Raw genomic sequence first — 21,416 nt, 5'->3', positions numbered from 1 at the left:
ATTGAATTAACTATGACTTTCTGGATGGTTTCCTGTTTAGGGTGCTTATACTTAGGACAGGAAGATTGTAAGATCACTTCCTGCTGTCTAGGGACCAAAAGATGGGTCAGAGCATGACCCATAAAACAATAAAAGAATAAAAACAAAAAGAATAAAAACAATACAAATTGTAGCATGACCCATATTTATGACAAACACAAGAGGCCAGTTTGGCAGATAAAGTGGCCAAGTTCCATAAGCCATTAGGACAGCAAATAGAAAACCATCTTAATGATAAACATAGAATAATTTCAAAGTTTGAAGGATCCATGATTGTCTAGATTCAACTATCATACTCTGAACCCATGAAGAGCAACTGGAGTGAGAAATGTGATGACTATGGCAAAATATGAAGATAGCTCTCAGGGGACCTTCTAATACAGAGCAAATGAAGCCTACAGGACTAGTAAAATAATCTTGGGATGAGACCATTCTAGAGATGCTCCAATTTTTCAGTTTCCAGAAAATGACTCCATAGGAACTGACTATGTCCTGGCACACTGGTTGGTGTCGATTCCAGTAACCTGGATCTGAGCTTTGAACCAATAACCTAAATGTTTTTGAGTATTCCTTTCTAAATGAATAATTGTATGAGCTTCTTTTAACTTGTCCTGACGTAATGGCATACCAATGTTGCTGATACAAGGAATGGCTCCCCAAATATAATTATGCTCTCATAGTATACACTTCTCAGGTTTTAATCTGTGGTAATCACCATTCTCCTTTCCAGAGGATTACGTTTTGATGTGAAAAAAGGGCTCAATAGCTTCAGGGACTCTGAAAAAATTCCAGCTGACACTGCTACTAGGGTCAGATTTGTGCCTCCATGAGCTCTGAAGCACCTTACTGGAATTGAATCCAAAGTATTGCACAGCCCTTATATCAATTATAGTGGGTATCAAATGAATTTCAGTGTTATACATTCTTATTGCAATATATTCTTATTGCGGAACAATAGAGGAAGACACTGAAGAATTTATAGTAAATTGTCAGATGGGCTAAATACAACATGTAGAAAGCACATACTATAGGTGTATATTCCACACTTAGGCATCACCAATAGACAATACCAGGTAGACAATATTGGCATAATCAATTCAACTATGTAACAGGAAAGAGAAGATGGAGAAAGCCAATCTAGTCAGCCAGAACAGTTTCAGGGGCGGTTTGTGGAAAGGAATACGAATTTTCAGTATTAAATGTATGACTTAAACTCAGAAAATTAAAGGCAGTAAGTGTGTCAGCAAGATTTAACCTGGAGGGTATATATAAGATCAATGTAAGGAACATATTCAGTATACTTAATTTATATGAAAGAGAACCTGAGGAGCTACCGGAAGAGATAAGAAACATTGTGAAAACGGAAGCAGAAAAACATATTCCCAAAATTTCAAAGGAAAAAGGATTCAAGTGGCTTTCAGAACAAGCTATCATGATAGCCAAGGAAAGCTGGACGATGAAAGCATTTGGCAACAAGAATGGACAACAGCTGAAAGCAAACTTTATCAACTAAGAACGGACTAAGGAAGATAATGTCAACAAACAGAGGAAAATAATAAGAAAATGAGAGATGGTTTTCAGGAAATGACAGAACTCATAGGAAAATTTACAAGTAAAGTAGAATTACTTAAGGTTAACCATTGAAGAGATCTAACAGAAGCAATGAGATTCACAGAAGACAGACTATTGTATACTGAAATATTTTATAGACAGGATAATGGAATGACAAAAACATTTGTAGCGAGAGAATATATTCCAGAACCAAGTCTACTAAAAGTGAAGTATGAGAAGCAATAGATCAGCTGTCAAATAGGAAAGAACCCGCACAGATGAAATGTCCAGTAGACCATTTAAAGCTTCATGAGAAGAAGCAGTTAAAGTGTTAACGGCCAGTGGCATCCTTGGGAGAGGACCAAGGAGGGGCAGTCTGATAAAGGGAATGTTACACTGTCACAACACAAATCTTGTTCAATTTGTATGTGCACTGTGATGTCACACATGCACCAAAAAGAGGTGGAGCTTGTAATGTGTCAGCACAATGCTGTTTTTGTCATTTTGATGAAAGCAGGTAACTTACGTGGATGTCCATATTAAATGCTCTATGTCAACATATATGGAAGAATACTGTGTGGCCTAGAGTCCAAAAAGTGTGTCAGTGTATATGTCATTGTGTTCGTGCTCTCTTGAAACAGATGTTCAGGAGAATGCGCAAACATTTACTTTTGCTTTAATAATTATAGCAAGCCCTTTAATTGTGTAAAACATGTCAGGGTGTAGAATATGTTAATATGAATGGGTGTGTCAGAACACTTGATTATTTTTCTGAGGAGTCTTTGCAATGAACAAGAAGTGTTATAAGGGCTGAGTTTGGAGAAACAGAATGCTTCAGAATAGGCTAGGATTGAGAAGATGTAGAGAGTAAGGGAGATGACTTTGACAGACATATGCAGGCTTTGTTGTCCAGGCAAACATTTTTTAAAGTTCAGTATGTCCAGATAACATTTGGAAGCAGCTCAGACAGGCACCTCCTTAATTCACTGACCTATAAGAAGGAGGTACAGCACACTCAGACTTACAAGATTCTGTTATTATAGCCAATCTTAATAAAAGTAATTTTAGCTATCCTGTGGAGTTCATTTCATGGTCTAGTCTACCTAGTGGGGCTGACAGATGAGGACTTGTTCTGAAAATCTATTAAAGGATTAGCATGTTTGGAAGAGATGACAGACAGAATCAAAACTGTAGATTGAGACACTAACAATCTGAGATATGCAGATGATCCCACTTCATTAGTTGAAAGCAAGGAAAACCTCATAGAGTTTATTACGAAAACCAAAAAAGGCAAACCAAAAAATGTAGGGTGGTTTTAAATATTAAAAAGATAAAATTAATGTCCACTATCATCTTAGTAAATTCAGTTTCCAGCAAAGAAATGAAGGTGGTAGATAGTTTTGTTTATTGGGTCCAAGAACAGATGATGATGGACAATGGCCTGGAGAAGAAGAGATTTATCCTAGGTTGGAAGACAATGAAGAACATAAACCAGATCGTGCGGGAAAATAATTCACATTACAGCAAAGATCAAAACAGTAGCAATGTTTCTTCTAATGATAATATGTGGGCTGTGAAAGCTGAACATTGAGAAAGTATGAGAAAAAGACAGTTGGTTTCAAATTATGGGTCTGCAGATGGTTATGAAAAATACCCTAGACTGCAAGAAGAACCAATCATTCAGTCCCAGACAAAATAAAGACTGACTGCTCCTCTGAGGTGATGATCAGCAAGCAGAAATTCAGTATTTCTGGCCTGCTGATGGAAATGAGGCTGGACTATTAAAAACAACTGTATTTGGCGGGCTATGGGAAGTAGAATTTGAAGACAAGGTATAAAGAAAATGTTCACAATTAAGTAGAAGATTGGAATGGTTACAGAAGAGCTACAGATTGTTACTGGTAAGAGATCAAAATGGTGGCATTTCTTCCACACAGTCACTGGGAGCTGGGCTTCATTCAATGGCAATTAAAAGATAGTAAACCCTCAATTTACAGACTAACAGGGAGAAGGGCTGTACAAATGCAGTATTAATTGGAACAGAGTGACTTCCAGCCAATATAATAGAAGGATCTAATCTTTTTGGGATTATGTAATTTTTCCTTGTTGTGATGAGAACTAACTGATGGAAGCAGAAGTGTCATTTATTCCAGTGCACAGTTGGTTTGCATAGGAGCTAAGAGAGTATCTCTCCTGATGCTATAAATAAAATCTCCAGGTTCTACAGGTAACTACTGAAATATATTCAGACATGAGAATTGAAGAATAAGATGTGTCATGTTGGCACATGTGTCATAAGATGTGTCATGTTGGTTTGAAGAGCTCTTGTGCAGAAGATGGATCAAACTTCCTTCACTGGGGACTGGATGTCCATCTGTCAGAGATGCTGTGGTAGTAGATGCTTGCACTGGGCAGGGGGTTGGACTAGATCTCCAACCTTTATATTCTATGGTTCTATGACCATTTTTTTTTCCTAAATAGCAAGGCCAAGGAGAAAAACACAATAAGAGGGGCATTGCTATTTGTAAGCAAAATGAAAAAACTTCCATTGTGCTGGTGTGGCCAGGAATGGAAGACCACTATTGGATATGAAGAACACATCCAATATCAATACCGTTCATGTGGACTTTGAACACTTCCATGATGATTCTACACAGGAAGAAGTATTGCTGCCTTCTGCTTAGAACAAAAAACATAAGGAAGGAAATAGCTTCATAGACACCATCTAGAGCAGTACTGCCTGTTAACTAGGTGAGCTTTTGCTGAGGTGGCACTTTTAAATTTAGGAACTCTTGAAACCAGCACTAACCATCATGGATTCTTTCCAGTTTGTTTTAATACTGCCACCTTGCACTTGATGCATCACCACCTGGCAGGTGTGAATTCCTATACACCAATCTGTCTCTAGACACAAGAGGAAACTACAGTGCCACTCCCTTTTCAGGACCACCACAAAAGCCTCCTTACAAGGCTGAAGCGTGATGATTAATGGTCCCACAAAAAGCAAAAGGCTCAAGCTAGCTCTGTAATTAGAAAATTAGTCAGCCTGACACTAAAAGCATCTATTAGGTTAATTGTTGAGCTGCCAGTTAAGGACCAGATAATTTATGGCCTAGTGAAGACCTGAGGTGTGGGCTCAGTAGTACATGTAGGTGGACAGGACAGCTCTCCAAGCCTTTTACCTATAATTGTTGCCTTACAAATCTTCCCCCAGGAAGACTCCGCCCATTAGGAACTAGATGAGGGAGGAGGACAAATGAACAGCCACACCACAGGTGTGCTAAAATGGGACACTGGGGCAGAAGCAATGGGAATCCCTAGTGGGGAGGTTATCTGGCCTTCTCTGAGCTGGGAAATCATGTAATGCAGACACGGATGATTATTCATGTGTATTTGCCCTGTCTGATTATAAAGAGGGAAGGTCTGATTTTTTAATAAACCTAACAAAAAGGCCTCAAGGGTAAGAGACGCTGCGGCAGAAAGCCACTGTAGTGTAGTGGTTACAACACTGGATTTGCATTTGGGAAGACTCAAATTTTTATTCAACTACAGAGCTCCCAGGGTGAATTTTGGCTAATCACTCAGACCAATCTTCCTTAAAGAATGATTGTGGCAGGGGTAAGATTAGTGGGGACTCTCACATAGGCTACCTTGAACATTCAGAGAAAAGGAAGAATATAAATAACTTTTCCTCTGCTCTGAATCTGCCATCAGAGGGGCTTGCATAAAAGCACCTAAAGTGATGAAAGATAGAAAGGTGAGATGACCATATGCCCCTTTTGCTGTAAAAACAAGAAGCAGACACATGAAAAGAAAACATGGCTGACACTGCAATGCCTCATTAAACTCTCAGTCTTATCCTTAGCTGTGATTTCTTGAGCTGTAATCACGAGACTTAGTTGGACAAATCCTTTTTTAAAAAATTGGTATGGGAAATGGGAAGTCTTTGACGAAAGACTAAAAGAATCCTGATGGACCATGTGCTTCAGACTGCAGGCAAGGTCTCATACGATAGAGTGCTTCCTTATAGAAAAGTAACTCCAATTCTGTAACATTTTTTTAAATGAAGGGATCTCCCCCATCCCTTTTTTTGTACTATGGAACATTCTTTTAATGTGAATTAGGATAGGTAAGTGGGAACTAACCCTAAGAAAGAGTACACAGATGAAGTATATAATATTTACCCAGGAGCCTAGTTCTTATGCTTGCAGGATAACCAATTAAATTTGGAGGCATATTGTTGAAATCACATATTTTGGTGAGCATTCTCACTTCACTATTATTAGCAAGCAAAAATTTTATCTGGGAATTTGCTGAGGACACAAAGTTGACCTTCAAGTCTAGCTATCAATAAGATGGGTTGCCCTGAAACTAAATTTGTAGAGAGAAAATCAGAAAAAAGCTTTCCAGTTCTGGTTTCATCTTTGAAAAAAATGGTCATCTAAACAGGAGCTAAATGTTCTTTGCCTTAAAGAAATTTGTGCAAAACCTTGAAGTCCAGAATAATGCAGGCAGCTCTGATTATTTTTGTTGGCATGTCTTTGCATCCTGCAACAATAGGCATCCAAGCAGAGGCTTACAACTTGGAGAAGTGTGCACCAAATACGAGGTTAGCCAAAGAAGCAACATAGAGAAAAGAACAGCAATTGTCAATTCATGTGCTCTTGCAGTTTATAAACTGGGAGTGAGGCCATGCTGAGTAGCCACGCTCCTGACACAGTATGTGACCCTTCTCCACCTAAGCATAAACTGTGAATGTCTGCAGGGAGGTTGCTTCTCACATTCAAGCTGCATATGTGAAGGTTTCCTCAGAATCTGAAATGTAGCTATCCTGGATTCTGAATTATTTGAAAGCCTTTTGCAAATAGCTGTATGAAGAAAGACTCTATTCCTGAAACTTTGTACTGAATACTTGGAGGTTAGGTTGGCTGCTTGGGATCTATGAAAGTAGGGGTATGAAGAAGTCTGGCTCTGGGTGGCCTACCAGGCTTAAGATATTGTCTAGCTGCTCCATTTCCTGTTTCTCTCTAACCATGTCCCAGTTGGTTTCCCTTTGCAAATATATGAAGTTGTTTCTCAGGAAGGTTCTCACCACCCAGGGAAACTGTTAACTGCCCCACGGATGGTTCTTCTTCTGACTAAATGTACTGTTTCTTATTGTCTAGGAAAGAGACAGCTGCCAATCAAAGCCACTTCTCTTGAAAAACCTAAAAAAATCCCTTTGTCCTTTCTCCTGATCCATATGTGGTAACTCCTTTTGTTCTTGCTCATCCCTGATGGTCCACTGTGCTGCTTGTTCCTGGACTGCTTGACTAACTCACTGAACCATCTAAAAGCAATGCATGAGATGCTGCTGTAGTACCATCAGGAAATCTGTTGGGTAAGAGCTGCTTCTCTAAAAAAATGTGGTTAAAACCAACGCTGGGGAACGGAATGGTTTGAAGATCACATTCAAGTTCGGACACAGACTGACAAACTGAAAGATGTCAGGGGAAGGGTGTTGAGGAACAGGAGCTTTACCCCATTAGCAGAAATTAGTGTCCCAAAGCATCACCTGATTTCTCTCTTTAGAAAGAAAAGAGGAGGAATGTGTCCCTTCCCCTTCTTACATGGAAAAAGGCAGCCCATGCATGATAAGAAAGACAAGATTGCTCCTCCTGCATGACATACTTTTCTCTGTGCAGACATAAGCATGATGAGATGTCTCCCTGCCTTTTCCTGCACAGACAAAAGCCAATCCCACCTTTCTTTGGGGAAAGGTGGGATTGGCCAAAGTCAGAAATTAGTTGGGAGGGCTGTATCCCTGATCATGGCAATGGGCAGAAATTAATTAATTAATGAAAGCCTTCTCTCAGTAGAATATGAAGAAGGCAATTTTCAGCAATTCTCTCTCTTCTCCCTCTAGCTGTTTAGGTCCTCAGGGAAGTAGGCTCCAGAAAACTGGAGACTTCTCCAGAACAGATAAATTTGGGAGCATGAGAGGAGTCTGCAGAGAAAAGAAATTAGTGAATATCGCTTATTTGCCTTGCCGACAAAAATGTATACTGAAGAAAAGGATGAAACAAAGTCATCTTTCTTGTCTGTTGTTGATAATGCATTTTTCAAAAGTGTCTCAGAATTTTTTTTTAAGGTATAAAACATTTGAGATGAAAACATTTGAGATGTCTCACAAATATTTGTGATATTTTGAGGGGAATACTATTATTTACATTCTTTCCAAAAATACAAAAAAGGTTTTCCTTTTTCTTATTTAAGAAAATGAAAATGAAAAGTAAACTTCATGGAGATACTTACAATTCAGACAATATGAGACAGAAAAGGCTCACAAGGTATTTTATGATCATGCCAAATAAAAGATTATCTCTGAGAGTGCTTACAAATTCAGTGAATATAAGGATGCATCCAGAGATAGAAACAACAGAATAAATATTTTCCTTTCTTCAGCAGTGTAGCTGGTGGCATAAAATTGCCATACTGAAAGTTAACACAGCCTGTAACCTATTTATTATCCAATTATGTGAAAACAAATACAGAGGAAAAAATACCAGGCTAAAGACAACACAGGATGAAATCAGCATAGATAATGTTAAAAGAAACAGAATTGAACATTCCAAAAGAGATGGGAATTACACTAGTAAGGCAATCCACAGTTACTGGTGTGGTGTGGTCTGACCTATTTAGAATCAAGTAATATCTTGCGCACATGGTTGCTTAATTTGGGTTGTCAAATTTCTTGGAAACTGTGCTAATATTATGTCAAGCATGATCTTGTCCCTGGCAATGAATTCAGATATTTTGAACAAGCTATGAATGGCTGTATGGAAGCAATTAGTATTAACTACTGCATCTACTTTTTATTCTCTCTCTCCAAAATTCTTAAAAGAATCATAGAACTGAATCTCCGCAAAAGACTCAGTTCTCTGTTCCATCATCATATTTAGACAAAACACTGTTGTTGCACTAAAACATTAAAAGTACTATTTCCTAAAATTATTTTATACACTTATTTGCTAAATATGTATATCCCAGTTTTGCATCCTAGAGAAGCCTGAAGATGACTGATCACCATAAATTTAATAATAAACTAATGGAATTTGTTGTGAAGATAAATTTAGGGAGTTGATGGGCAGGAAAGAGTGGGATAAACAGGTAAGTGGAATCACTAGTGCACCTGTTTGGGTCTAAGCTTGGGTCACTGATCTACCCTTTTAGAAATCATTTTATGACATACTTCACCCATGCTCACATCAAAGAGTAGGGAAAATGCAAATGTTTTAACTACATTCTGCTCAGAGAGGAGAGGAGTATTCCTTTGACTGTGCAAAGTTAGGAAGTATAGCATAAATGTATAGACATGTGTTTCTGGCGAACAACAATTACTCTGAAGTCTGAATAAAATCAAATTCCGAAAAGGTTTTCCTCAGATTTCTGGGTTGCCATAGGAATAAGGTACAAAGTCCTTAGCTCACCTCCAGATGCCTTTGACCTTTCTTTCAACTTTTCTGCAGCCATTTCATTGTAACTAGAAAGTTCTGACATCTTCACTCCAGATCGAGCTTCTGCTATTAGCTGACGAGCTCTCTCTCTCAGCTGCCGACGCCGCTCTTCATCTTGCTGCTAAGATATATTGAACAGTTGCCAGCTCAGTAATTGACAGAAATGCAATTTCATTCTCAATCTGATCATCATGATAGTAAATGGTTTACAGCATGGTGCTTGGCCCATATTATACATAGGAAGCTTCATATCAGTTGGATGTCAACATCACACTTTTTAGAGCCATCCATGAATCAACCCCCTCTCCCCCCAAATAATTTCTCAGATTGTGTCTGATTTTTTAAAATGAACTATTTTAAAGCTATAAAATCTGAGGCTGACACACTATAGAATTTATGGCTTCAACTTAGCATGGAATGTTTAAGTTACACTAATGTTAGAACGTTCACATACAGTCATACAAATGAAAATACCGTAATTACATTTCTACCAGAACACCAGAAAGAAGCTCCAGTTCTCTCAGAGGGCTCGACTGACTATTGATGCAAAATTGAAATACTGTGTTTTTCTATTTTGGGGAGGAGGAATTATTTGCTTTGTAAGTAAAGACTGGGAAAATGAAAATGTATATTTTCTTTTAGTTGGATATATCAAATGCTAGGGTTCTACTAAATTAACTTAACCTACAAAGTTAAAAACAAACTCTCACACATACACAAACCAATGCAAAAAATAACCAAAAACTTAATAAAAATAATTACAAAACATTAAAAACAATAAAAACTATTAAAAACATAAAAACATAATAAAGAGTGCAATCAATTTCCCTAGCAGTACAGCTACTTTTCAGTCTCCATACCACCTCAAAATGATGGGAAACCATTTGGCTGATTTTTGGCAACTGTGGTCAGAGGAGGCTCTGAGGGCCACAAAAAAAGATACTTGGGGACCACATGGAATCCCAGGCCTTCAGACTGTTCACTTGGGATTTAATGACATACTTAAGTATCTGCTGTAACTTAATAAAATTTCTTTGAAATACTGCTTTGGACTCCATGGAGGAAGAATCAAGTAAAAAATATTACCCCTAACTAAAGGCTAATTACTATTGTACTTGACATAAGAATGTAATACGCATATTTCAGAAATTCACAAAGTTTTCCTCAAGCACAACAGACATTCTTCTTCGTCAGATAAACAAAGCCGATCCCCTTTCAACTATCACTGAGTCAAATAATAAAAGAGTGTGCTATATTTCATCCCAGAGTAGTTTAATGGTCCAGATAATCCTGAAAAGTAGCAGGGACAATTTTAAAGGATACTGGTTTATGCCGTATAAGAATTATTCAGGCATTTCCCTTATCCCATATTTGTACAGACTCGAGGTTGTTTTCATAATAAAAACTTCAACATAAAAACAAACTTCAGTGTAAAATGAAAACATTCCCAAGACATAACACCTCCCCTCCCTAGTTAAAATAAATGAGAACCACCTTAAATGGGCCCCCAGTTCCAATTGGATTAATATGAATGCTTGCTGAGCATTCAGCATCTCTTGGAATGCCATGAGCAGGGCGACTAAGCACACCTCAAGGAGCAGCACATACCATAATTTCAGGGCCACTGCTGAGAAAGCCTGCCTTCTGACCAACACTCTGGCCCATAATCCCCTCAGATGATTAGACCCTAAGGCCCTCTCTATATGGTATAACATGGTGCCAGATAAAGCCCCGCACTGTTCTGTGCAGGGCTTTGTAAGTAATAACTAGCACGTTGAACTGGTTCTGGAAGCTATTAATACCAGTGCAGCAGCTACAAAATAAGTGTTTTATTGCAATAGTGTGTGTTCCACTTGTTCCACATCAGTTGTAGCTTTTGAGTTGTTTTCAAAGACAGCATTATGCCTAAATGCTCTTTGGAACTCCAAGAAAGAATGTGAATGATAGGAGCCTTAAGAACAAAATTATGTGCAATAGCAGTAGGTCCATATGTTTCAACAATGAGCTGTTCTGTTCAAACAATAAGATGATTGGAAGTTGGATTTTAATAGCAAAAGAAGTGAATGGGTGAGGACATGAATCTTTCTTAAACTTAGCACTTACCTCTTTCCTTACTAAATTCTATAACAAATTCCAGTTATGTCAGAGGGTTTGATTATCTGACTAATGTTACTGATGTGAGTTGAAAATATACTGAACTGAAATCTTTATTTTCCAGATTATTTTATCCCGCCCCCCCCCCCCCCCCCGTGTATCATCTGTTGCTGAAGTTGAGTGGAGAATTGTTCTACTTGTAATTTAAGTTCAAACCCTGGGAGCAACAATGATTTTGTCCTTGCCATGCAAAAAGATGAGGCAGTGTAGCTTCTTCACTACACCGGGGCTGTTCAGTGCACAGAACTAGAGTAAATCTCTCGGTATGTGGCTCTGGCTGCCCTAGTTGATTGGCATGAATTTTCCAGCTTTTAAGTGTGCTTCATACTGAATGTAACATTCAAAATGGCTCTACAATTAAGAAGAAATGAAATAATGCAAGCAAGAATGTGGCACTACAGATATTAACCTTTTGAGCAAATGAAAGACTGCTCATACATTCTTAGACTGAAAACTTAGATCACTAACAATTTAGCCAAATTATTAAAATAAAAATCCCCCCAATAATTTCTGATAGCTACTATTACTAGAACTAATCAGTAACAATATTTCCCATTTCAATTCTTATTACTCCTTATTGTCAGTGAACTTTAGAGAATTTAATTGTCTCTGTTAGGACGTACACTTTGCTTGATCTAAAAAAGGAGATTTTTTTTCCTTGAAAAAAATGGTGTTTCTTCTATTCACCCACATTCCTAGCATGATGTACTCTGTTATTCCTGGAAGATGAAGAATTAGTACTCAAATGAATGTCTACAATATGCATGTACTCACAAGTTCCTTTGGTGTAACTTTCATAGTAGAAATACCATGCTCTCAAGAAAACAATGACATACAACCAAGTTTTGCTTAAAAAGGCCAAAACTAAGAATGACTGGTAGAAAAATAGAAGTTTTGGGCTTAGACCAGCACTGCAGGTCAGCAAGACTGTGACTATGGACAGCCGAGTTTTTATTTCAAAGGGAGAGAAGCTGGTTTCATTTTGCTGTAGTTTCAGTTCTCTTCAAAATTGTAAAAAAATTAGGATCTTAATTATCCTGGGAAGTCACTGTATGTGTTTGTAGAGAGATATGCTAGTGTTCTGGTGTAATACCATGAACACCACAAAAGCAAGCACACAAGAAAGGATGAGTTGTAGGTGTAAAGAAGAGCAGGAAAAGGAGAAGCAGGCAATCTTGTCAATGCAGTAAAGCAACAGGAAAACAGATCAGCACCTTCTTACTATAAAATGACAAATGTGAATTGGAAATGAATGATAATTAATGTAAGATGCACTATGAAAATCCCCACTGAGCATAACCAATAGTGTGAGTTTTCAGCGGGTATTATCCCCCAAAAGTTGAGGTTGTCAATAAAAGTACAATTAACTTGCATCCTAAAATACACCGAATGAATTTCTTTAGGTCTCCAACAACAGTGCTGGGATGTTTTTCCCCCCAAAGTATGGTAAGAGACTTGAATAAGCCACACTTGGCATTGCTTGTAAAGAGTCCTGCAACAGAGTTCTATTTAGCTTAAACAATCATTAATAAAACAAGCACAAAATACTAATTAGGCACATTTTATCCATTTCCATGTAAATTGTTTGTTTGTAGCTATTTACTCATCATTGTTTTTGGTACAATGGGAAAAATGCAAATGAGTGAATCAGAAAGCAGCCCTAATGGGACTTTCTGTTTATAACCATTAGCCCAGAGGTGTGCTGTAATTCAATCCTCAAGCAGCAAGATTTAGCCTCATTAACAGCTTGCATGGGCAGGTTACAACTCATAAAACCCTACAGTAAACAAAGTATATGGACACAGCACCGTATCTTGAGCCTGACTGACAGAATTTTGCTTCCCTATCAGATTGCCTCAATTTACTTTTCTGCTAATGTCCTAACGCCATAAACACAATTTTGCCTAGGCCTTGGAGCTCTTCAGCAGAATTGCATATTTGATTTGTTTGCTTTCTTCCCCTCCACCCTGCAGCCCCCAACTCAAAGGCATGCACAGCAATAGTCCCATCTTCTGTATTTATCCCAGCTCAGTACAGCAAACTCAATCAACCTGCTCTACTGCAACTCCCTGTATTTGGCAATACAGATTGAAATTTAAAAGGCATATCTGTGCTAGGCTTTCTAATGGATCTAAATTTATTAACTAAAAAAAAAACATTTCTTTAAACTTGAGACTAAATACTAACTGCAACAAAAATATATAACTTACTTTGAATTTTGTAATCATTATCTTTTAATGTTAGAACACAAACACAAACAGAAATACTTGAGTCAAAGTTGTGGGACGAAAGTTAGGATATGATGGAAAATGTAAACTCTTATTTTTGAGCCTAACGGATCACTGATCATGGGAAGTGTTACATATCAGAAAAGAAGTGGGCTAAATACTTTTTTCTCAAAATTTAGTGAAAGAAAAGCCAACTGTGGATTATATTATATTGGTCAGGCAACATAAATAGATCTCAATAGCCTTGCAGTGTAATCTTATGAGCCACAATCTCCTAAAACATGTGAAGTAGCTTGCCTTGTTTATTTATTAATAACTTTTATTAAATGTTTCAACTTGAGCACTCCCTTCTGCAAGGGGACTATAAAATGAAGTTTGAAAGATGCTGGGGGCAGTGCTAAACCAGAACTGTTGATTACAGAGCTGAAAGCAGGACTGCTCTACTTCTCTTCCCTCCCATATTTCCGGTAACATCTAGTATAGCAGTAACACCTGAAGTGAGGACATTGTGTTGTATAATCCCTACGCCACAGCTGACAGTGAGGAGGCAGGAGAATACACAATGCAATAATGTCACAACCCAGGTTCCATTTTACCAAAGGTTAGGTGGACAAGCATCAACTCCATCTCCAAGGTGCTGTCTACATCCACCTTCAGAGGAAGAAAAAGAGATTTCATACAACACGGTCCAGTTTAAAGTTAGGAAGTTATCCCCAATCCATTACCCAAAACTATTTTTAATTTTCAACCCTCAAGAAAACCCCCTGCCAGCATATGTTAACAGAAGCTCTGCAGTCTTAAAAACAAGAGGATAACCCTGACAAACAGTAGGATTCTTCCTCCCTCTGGGTTCCTGAGGGCTACCAAATCTGGGTTGCAAAAACCCAGAAGATCACTGGATGGCAGCAAACAGACATAGGAAACTCTTCGCTGCCACCTAATGGACGCCTGCATTTTTCTAGCTGACATCTGGTAGCCCTAATGTTATCCCCACTGAAAGTTTGAATTGGCACATTTATTGAAATATAAAAATAGTTCAGCAAGAAATATTAAGTCTGTAAATAAATCCACGACTTGCTGTATTTTGCAAAGGTAACACATTAAAAAGTTTACCCTATTCCTCTTTCCAGTATACTTCGTAATGGTCTCTATTTCTACTACACTGATGCTTAGCAAGGAAAACTTTCCACTACTTAAGGGCAAACTCTTCAAGAATAAATAATGTAATTCCTTGTTTCCGTCTTAAAAAATGTATTTGTATGCAATTTTTATATTTCACAGTTCACCGGCATCTCGGCAAGCTTTCTTCCACTGCTTCAATGGTGCTACTTTTAATTTTATCCTCCTTAGTCCTTGTAATTAAAGTGATCAGCAGTGGCATCCCAACGGCTTTGACATAGCAACAGCCCCCCTCACAGATTTCTGCTTTTAAGGGGAAGGAGGAGAAAAAGAACTAAAGTTTCATTTCACAGGAACAAGAAAATCAAGCCTCTCCAATCCTCAACTTTATCCAATTGTTCTTTCAGCAGCCTTTGGATCTTAAGAAGCAAATAAAAATGGCTGCCATTAGGGGGTCCTTTTTGTACTTGCCGCAGATGCAGTGATTGACGTTATTTTAGCCCAAGATTCCACTATGGCTCGTGAAGGTGAATTAGAATGTGAGAAATTGTCAGTGCACTTGGTGAGGTGATTAATCTCCTGAAATATCACTGAAGAAAAAATAAGACTAAGATCAACATGTATGAATGTGTGTGTGTGTTTAACATTAAAACAAAACAAGACAAAGAAGTTTCATGAGCCAGAATTCTAGCCACAACACCCTCAGTGATTTTTCTGAGCATTTCAACTGATCTATTATTTTTTCTTTATATTAAAGTTATTCAAAGCCTCACACCCTTCACTATATTTGTTTTAAGTTAAGAAGACAAATACTTTTTCAGTCGCCAGAGTAGAGAAGTGAAAATGCAATATTCATTCATCGTAATGGGTTTATATAAAAGGTAAGTGTAACTTTGCATAACATGGAAAGCATTTAATAGGACTCTAACTCTGAAAATCATCCATGACATGCCCCAATTACATAATCCAGCTAAGAAAAAGAACTTGACTGCCACCCTTTCATCGTTAGACAGGAAGAACGGCTTTGTTATTAGCCATTTAGAAGGAGAAAGAATTTTGTCCTTGTCCAGAGGCAAGGATTACCAAAAAGGTACCTATTCACATGCTACAGAACAAAGAAGAAGAAAAAGAAAAAGAAAAAAAAAATCTACAAGATCTTTCCAAGTTGGGCAGGCTGGATTTTTACTGCAAGTTTGATCCACTCTTGTTTGCATAAATAGGATTTGGGGAGAAACATTAAAACTGTTTAGCCGATCTTTTCCAACCATTTCCAACTTCTCTTATGCTGGTTTATAATATAACCAGACATGCTCATAAATGGCCACACCTGCTCATTTCTCTGGGGATGGCCTGATCTCTGCCTTTTTCAACAAAGGAAAGGGGTCATGTAGGGGAAATCAGCCTTTCTTGTTGCAAAACAGAGTGGAAAGTCAAAATCTTTTTCAAGTTTGTCCCATCTGGTCAGATTAAATCCTGGCTCACTCTTGGGACTACATTTTTGTTTTGTTCTCAGTACTGTATTAGAATAATTTAACAAAATACACAGGTATGGTGACCAGAAATTCAGCTGATAAATTCTGGGCACATTGGACGAAGACAAAAGAGCTGAATGTTTGGATTTTAATATCCAGAGACAAGTTGAAGCAAGAAGCGGCCAACAAAAGAAGAACACAATTTTAAAAATATTTTTGGCGTTCATGACCAACAACTGGATCCACGTGTAAACTGCTCCCCATTTTGTCATGTAATCTGAAATTAGATACATAATACTAATGACAGAATATGGCACTACTGTCCTCCAATAAAATCATTAGCACACATGTGCTACATCTCTCCAACAGCCTTTGCAGAATGGACAGTCATCCAAAGTGCAGAATAAAGGAATCTGCATGTATTTGTTGTTTTACTGATTGTTGTATGCCACCCAGTCACTTATTGTGAGATGGGCAGCCATATAAATGTGATAAATAAATTAAAATAAAATAAATAAATGTGGAAGCTTGGCATTTGTGTGCATGCATGTGTTTGAAGAAAGAAATTACAGCTAAAAAAAATTACAACTTCAAGTTACAAAGAAAAATGGGCACTGTGGGGTAATCTTACTTTCCATCTTGCACAATGCTGCAGTTCTGAGAAAGATGACCCGTGTGATAATTTAATTCTTCTTTTCATTCTGAAAGTGATAAATTCTTAGTTTACTTAAAAACCTGTAAGAAAAAAGGACGGCTGACTAAGTAAGTATCACCTTGTGCTACTTCCAAGGCCTCTTGCTGATTGTCTGGCTGCTCTTTTGTGGGCAAAAAAGGAGCTGAACGCTCTCTGGCTCCTTAGATCTGGCCCAACAGATACACTGCCAGTCATGCACACGGATCCAGCTTAAAACCCAGGGTGAGCCTAAAAGAAGCTAGTCAAACTGGCACCTACTCATGCAGAAGGAGATAGATTTGTCATGACAGGCTGATTATTCAATGTAAAGAAACAGTTTAGCTTTTCTAATCTGGTACAAATACATCTTTCTCAGGGAAAAAAAGTAAAGGTCTAGTGGTTCAAGTATTTAAAGCAAAGAAACCCAGAAAAAATTGTAACGTCAAAGCGAACCAGAGGTATTTGTGCTAAAGCATTCTGCTAAACAACACCAGAGTTCTATTCAGATAAATATGATTCAATCCACTTAACCCTTGGAGGCACCATTTGTATGTACATCCTCCAAGGTAGCTTTTGCTACACTGTACCAACAATAAACAGAAAATATGTTATTTTAAAGAAAAGAGCTGAAAACAATTGTCTGCACATAAAAAGTGAAGTTTTTCTTCTCTTTCTACTGTTTATAAATAAGGGACTTAATCACAGTAGAGATCTGCAGAAAGACCTAAATACAGCAATATAAAACATATCCAGTAAGTAAACCGTTACATTAGTCATGGCACATACAGAACCTACACTGTTCCTAGGATAGGCTTTATAAATATGATGCTAAACTATGTTTCAGCCACAAGGTTAATTCATTAGGGGTGGGTTTTTTTTTTTGTCCAAATGAGGACAGAACGACTACTTGAATTTTGGAATTTTATTTACAGTCTCCTTTCAAGATTTGATGGAAGGAAAGACAGTATTATGAAATAATTATTTTGTTTATGGTCTGGTATGCCAGAGATTTTAGCAATAGAATAATCCTTTAAAATTATTAGGATAGGAAGTCTTTTGCAATTCAGCAACTTTAGTTCCATCTCCTGTTCCTAGAGGAGAATCTTTTTGCCAGGAATGTTTCTAACTTATCTACTCACAGAGCCCCCTCCTTCATTTCAAGAGTCCAAAAAAATATAAAGGCAACTTTGGAACGTGTTTGAAAGTTTCGTTTTCTCTGTTTTACTGAAGGAAGAAGAAAAAAAAGCACATCTTCTTACATGCGATCAGAATGGAAAGGACAAATAAAGGCGATATGGTTTTACAGTTCTTATTTTATGTTGTTTTTTTTAAAACCCTGCAAACGGCTGGCAGTGTGTTTTTAATGGAAAATACCAATCACCTAGGATCTATACCTAGCTTTTTGCCAATAATGAGAAAACTTCACCTTCTGTCCCCAGCAATTCTTAGGAACTCTTTTGCTGTTATTCCTACAAATCCAATTACAGATTGTTGAGTAGCTAGTGGAGTAAGCTTATTGAGAAGTGTCACATCACTAAGTCGTGCGTATGTGTTTCAGTTTGTAATGTGGTCTGAGCCGCTGTAGAGGTGTCAACTTAAAATGCAAGTAAGTAGCAGAACAGGGCTAATCCCAGCCACTACTCCCCTGCAGCCAAATTGTAGCGCAATGAATGACAGTGGAAATGCAAAGATGCCACTGTGCTTATCACACACAGCCAGATGGCGGACCTGGATCAATGCACACATGCCACGATCAATGCATTTGATAAAGAATTAAGAAGAAAACTGTACATGTTATCAAAGAACTTGTACATGGCATAATTATGATTCTGCATGTGCTTACTGATGATATTGGGGACTTAGAGGCAGGTGATAATGAAACTGATAGGAAGAAATAGCTTCAAGGCTACAGCATATGGCCTCAGCACTAAGAAATCTTGTCAAATAGTTCAGAAAGCTTTTTAAACTGTTATTACAGGCTGCTCATAGTGCAGGCTGGTGGTGACATTTCTTAAAAAACGATTAGAAATGTCAGAAAGTTGCAATGAACAATTTACTTTCCAAATACTTTGGGGAATAATTAAGCCATGGGTTGTATTTGCACACCACACTGAAAATTCACAGGCAATATCTCTGTTTATTGCACTGGTATGAAAAGGAATAGCTTTAGGTGACTTTAGTCACAGAAAGACAACAAGACTCTTGAAAAACAACTGTCTGAAGAATGGAATTCATTTAAGTTAACATGCATACTAATTATTTAAATATTAACATGATAGCACGGTTGTGTTTGTTATTATGCAGCAGAGAAAGAAGAAAAAAGCTATTTTTCCATATCCCATACTATGCAATTTGTATCAAAACTGTCATATCATCACTATATAAAGGAAGATAATAATTAATAATTAATTAAAAGAAGCAGGGAGGACAACAGAATGTGACCAAAGTTGTATATTCAATTATGTTGCAGGTAAGACACTTAATATACAAAATCTCAGGCTCCAGTTGATAGATGTGCTGTCTAATCAACGCTTCAACATAACTTAAGTGCTCTCATTAGTGTGAACACCTTCAGGCTAAGTAGGCCTAAATCCCTTAATATTGCTTCTGAAATAGAAAAATCTGCCCTACTATTCTGCAGCCTAGTCATCTACATAATATCAATTAAAAGAAAAAGAGGACACAAGGGAGATCCCCCACAACTTTGTTGAGGTGACATTTTAAAGACGGAATACTGATACCAATCTGAAGTGTCTCCAGATAAAGTTCATTCACCATCAAAGTAAATAAAAGAGGAAAACTATTACGGAGATTTATTTCTCTCACCCATGAAATCTGGATCATCCCAAGGCACTAAAATCTAAAACAGCTGCTGGGGGAGGGGGGGTTTGCCTTAACATTCCTATTACTCTTCCCTCCTGGAGCAGAAATTATCCCATCTGCAGTGCTAAGTAGATATTTATTTCCAGTACTATTATTGAAAGAAACATATTGCTTCTGATTTTATTTGAAGATGGATTGCTTGGATGGCAAGTATAAAACTGGAATTTCAATTTGTACTGACAAACCTCTGGGTATTAAATTCTAAAGGCGCATAGAGTACATAAAAAAACTGATGGCTTGATTAGCTCTTGTGGTGCAATTGAAGGAGCTGTCTCCCTCACAGATTCTCCATTTTGAGAAACTCTTTGATCTCCGTTCAAGTCAATTCATGAACATCAACTGACAAAACTGCATGAAACACCCCGATGGTTAGGCCCAAACTCATAGCAAACTATTTGGTTTCATTAAGGCTTCTAGAAGAAGCAACTACGGACAACCTTTGGATTCCAAAGCCAGCGGGCAAGTGACTATTTTAACATTAATGCACTGCTAAAGGAAGAAACCTTCAATCAGCGAAGTACAATCACTTCTCCCTATTGCTTTATAACATGTAGCTATACTATAATGGTTTATTCATACATTAGCACAAGCAAATATGAAAACATCCACATCTAATCTCCTGCACATAAAAGAATTTATGTTATTATAGCATCATTTTTGTTTAAAAACATCCTATTCTTATCCTCTGTCTCTTCTTAAACAGCAACAACAAAAATACAAATAACATTAGATTTATATTATGCAAATTATAAATAAAGAAGAACATGTCTTTTCCAATATGTGGAGCTGTTGAAAAACACTGTGTTTACTGAAAGAAGACACATTCTGATTGATGTCCTATAAAGGATAACACAGATTTTTCCTGCCACCTATTTTTTTCCTTTAGGAAAAAAGAAGAGTAAAAGTGTTACATAGGATGCACATTTTGCAAATTCCAACTGAATCTTATGATATACCAGGTACCTGGATTCCCCACCCAGTTGATTTGATTTTTAATCATTAATACTAAAATTCATTTTACTAAAGTCTATGCTAACATCAAAATTATAGGAAAAAAGTCAATAGCTCTATTTGGATTTTATAGGCCAATTTAAGGCTACAAAATAATGTTGATTTTTTATTGCCACCTTATTTTGTTATCTTGAGTTGACAATATAAAGTTATTGACCTAATGTGGAATTGGATTTTTTTTCCTCTTAAGGCAAACACAAATTTTGGTAAAACACACATAATAAATAAATAAGCAAGAAACAAAAGTACTTTCTGAATGATCACTCCATTTAACTATTTACATTAAAGTTTTCCTTGCTCTGACCTCTCCTGAAAAAAGAAAAAGTTGATGTTTGGAAGAATCCCACTTCAAAGAGTTCATTTTTGCCCCAGTTCCTGTCAGAAACCTTAGAGTAGAAAGTCACTGCAATGCGCTGGCACAAAGAATCCCTGCGGCTAAAATCAAACAAAGCCCAATTAAACTAATCATAACGACCCAATGAACACAAGGAAGCTCACCTGGTATTTCTGGACTTCTTGTGTGAAATTCCCAACTCTACTTAGTACTTGGTACTATAATTACCCTGACCAAAATACTGTGAAATTACTGCTCTGATCTACTAATGGCTGCAAAAATCAAGCCGCTGTGGTTTGATTCCAAGGGGCTGTAGCAAGGTGGCGCAATCCTTTCTGACAGAGATGACAACTTCTAAAAAAAAATTTGAAGGGGGGAAAAGGAAAATTAATGGGATGTGGGTTACATTGCCAAAGACTCTTCATTAATTACCAATTTAATCACTGCTGGAGGCAT

General features: G+C 37.4%; 1 protein-coding gene across 3 annotated transcripts in view; it reads right to left on the bottom strand.

Annotated features, from left to right (window-relative positions):
* EHBP1 (EH domain binding protein 1) overlaps nt 1–21,416 on the bottom strand; it is a 251,880-nt gene that overhangs the window by 63,005 nt on the left and 167,459 nt on the right. For all 3 annotated transcript variants that reach the window (XM_088133990.1, XM_088133981.1, XM_088133985.1), the window contains one exon: nt 9,060–9,207. In XM_088133990.1, the coding sequence (XP_087990116.1) occupies nt 9,060–9,207 (148 nt within the window). The remainder of the gene's footprint in view (nt 1–9,059; nt 9,208–21,416) is intronic.

This window comes from Python bivittatus, unplaced genomic scaffold (genome assembly GCF_059951505.1).
Source record: "Python bivittatus isolate LINGU-HERP-01145 unplaced genomic scaffold, Pbiv_v1 ctg000020_np1212, whole genome shotgun sequence".
In the NCBI taxonomy this organism is placed as follows: Eukaryota; Metazoa; Chordata; class Lepidosauria; order Squamata; family Pythonidae; genus Python; species Python bivittatus.
The sequence above is the reverse complement of the archived record's forward strand: the minus strand, read 5'-3'. Positions and strand labels throughout refer to the sequence as shown.